A 2,433-nucleotide genomic window follows, 5' to 3' on the forward strand; every position below is an offset into this window, starting at 1 on the left:
TGGTGCAAAGAGAATAGCATCATCTGCATATGCATTAAAGATCCGTGGTGCAAAGAGAGGCAGCATCATCTGCATATGCAACAAAGATCCGTGGTGCAAAGAGAGTAGCATCATCCTGCATATGTATCAAAGATCCGTGGTGCAAAGAGAATAGCATCATCTGCATATGCATCAAAGATCCGTGGTGCAAAGAGAGTAGCATCATCTGCATATGCAACAAAGATCCGTGATGCAAAGAGAGTAGCATCATCTGCATATGCATCAAAGATCCGTGGTGCAAAGAGAGTAGCATCATCTGCATATGCAACAAAGATCCGTGATGCAAAGAGAGTAGCATCATCTGCATATGCATCAAAGATCCGTGGTGCAAAGAGAGTAGCATCATCTGCATATGCATCAAAGATCCGTGGTGCAAAGAGAATAGCATCATCTGCATATGCATCAAAGATCCGTGGTGCAAAGAGAATAGCATCATCTGCATATGCATCAAAGATCCGTGGTGCAAAGAGAATAGCATCATCTGCATATGCAACAAAGATCCGTGGTGCAAAGAGAGTAGCATCATCTGCATATGCAACAAAGATCGGTGGTGCAAAGAGAATAACATCATCTGCTTATGCAACAAAGATCCGTGGCGCAAAGAGAGTAGCATCATCTGCATATGCAACAAAGAGCCGTCGTGCAAAGAGAGTAGCATCATCTGCATATGCAACAAAGAGCCGTGAGCAAAGAGAGTAGCATCATCTGCATATGCAACAAAGATCCGTGGTGCAAAGAGAGTAGCATCAACTGCATATGCAACAAAGATCCGTAGTGCAAAGAGAGTAGCATCATCTGCATATGCAACAAAGAGCCGTCGTGCAAAGAGAGTAGCATCATCTGCATATGCAACAAAGATCCGTGGTGCAAAGAGAATAGCATCATCTGCATATACAACGAACTAGGTTTCAACGTCAAGAAAAATGAGGATATATAATAGAAAGTAAGGGTTTAAAGGTCACTCACGAATGGCAAAGGCAAGGGAGAGTGACAATCCCCTAGCTAGCAGGACAATGCCCTAGAGACTGACCAATCTAGGACCAGGGAAGGACATGCAATGGCTGCTGATGAATCAGCAGGTAGATCTATAGGCTCCCCAAACACCCATATCCATAGCTCACAAGGATGGTGAGGTTGCAGACACTACAAGAAACTATCGAGCTTGAGTGGAACTAGAACCCCAGTCCGGCGATCGCTAGGCAGGGACGTTTCTAAGATGGCATTGTGCCACCAGAAGTTAATTTATGATACAATTTCAGTTGTAAGAAATACTTTAAACGTATAACACCGCTGATTACTCCAATACATTATATATTTCGTTTTAGTAAGGTTGGGCATTTATGAGAGAGAGAGAGAGAGAGAGAGAGAGAGAGAGAGAGAGAGCAAAACGACTGAGGGAACTTCCACATCTAGTTGTGGAATCCTGAGGGAGAATTCATTAACATTCTTGATAGCTCTGAAATTCCTCTTAGAAGCTGTACCGTTTATTAAAGCGAATGGAATTATCTCTAAAATAATTTACATAGTAAAGAAACCTCTATCAGTGGTTTCTTGATATTTCAAGATTTCTTGAAATACATTTGAAAAGTATTAAACATAATTAAAACTTGGAAGAATTCTTAGTAAAAATGTCATCGAAAAAAAAAAACTTTAAATATTTCTCTACGGATTTTCCAAGTTCAAGAACTACAAAAAAAAAAAAAAAAAAAAATTCCGGGAATATAAATGAGATATTAACAGATGGAGATGGTTTGGACATGCTCTTCACACTCCCCAGGAGAGGTTAGTTCACCAAACTTTCAACTTGGCTCCACAAGCCACTAGATGAGTTGGAAGACCCAGGCCTACATGGTTGAGGACTATGAAGCGTGAATTAGGAAATGATGAATGGAGAAGTATTGATTTAAAAGCTCAAGATGGAGATGAATGGCGAAATATAACCGAGGATCTTTACGTCAATAGCCGTAGAAGGAGAAAATCCAACTGAGGCCCTTTGCGTTAATAGGCGTAAGAGGAGAAAATCCAACCGAGGCCCTTTGCGTCAATAGGCGTAAGAGGAGGAAACCCGACCAAGGCCTTTTCGTTAACAGGTGTAGAAGGAGAAAATCCAACCAAGGCCTTTTGCGTCAATAGGCGTAAGAGAAAATCCAACCCAAGCCCTTTACGTCAATAGGCGAAAGAGGAGAAAATCGAACCGAGGCCATTTGCATCAATAGGCGTAGGAGGAGATGATAATGATGATGATGATTAACAGATGTACAGTATATTAACCCTCTGACCTACAAATGGAACAAGGCATAACAGATGTTTGAACAACAAATGTCTCTAAACTAGAGGTAACTGGTACTGACACCTGTACCATAAACTTTCGCATAAACCCCTCTCATCTCTGGG

General features: G+C 41.4%; 1 protein-coding gene across 1 annotated transcript in view; it reads left to right on the forward strand.

The window, feature by feature from the left end:
- LOC137635865 (histone H1-like protein HC2) overlaps positions 1–738 on the forward strand; it is a 1,774-nt gene extending 1,036 nt beyond the window's left edge. The window contains exon 2 of the mRNA XM_068368297.1: positions 358–738. Coding sequence (XP_068224398.1) covers positions 358–738 — 381 coding nt within the window. The remainder of the gene's footprint in view (positions 1–357) is intronic.
- The last annotated feature ends 1,695 nt before the right edge of the window (positions 739–2,433 follow it).

This window comes from Palaemon carinicauda, unplaced genomic scaffold (assembly GCF_036898095.1).
Source record: "Palaemon carinicauda isolate YSFRI2023 unplaced genomic scaffold, ASM3689809v2 scaffold1861, whole genome shotgun sequence".
Lineage (NCBI taxonomy): Eukaryota > Metazoa > Arthropoda > Malacostraca > Decapoda > Palaemonidae > Palaemon > Palaemon carinicauda.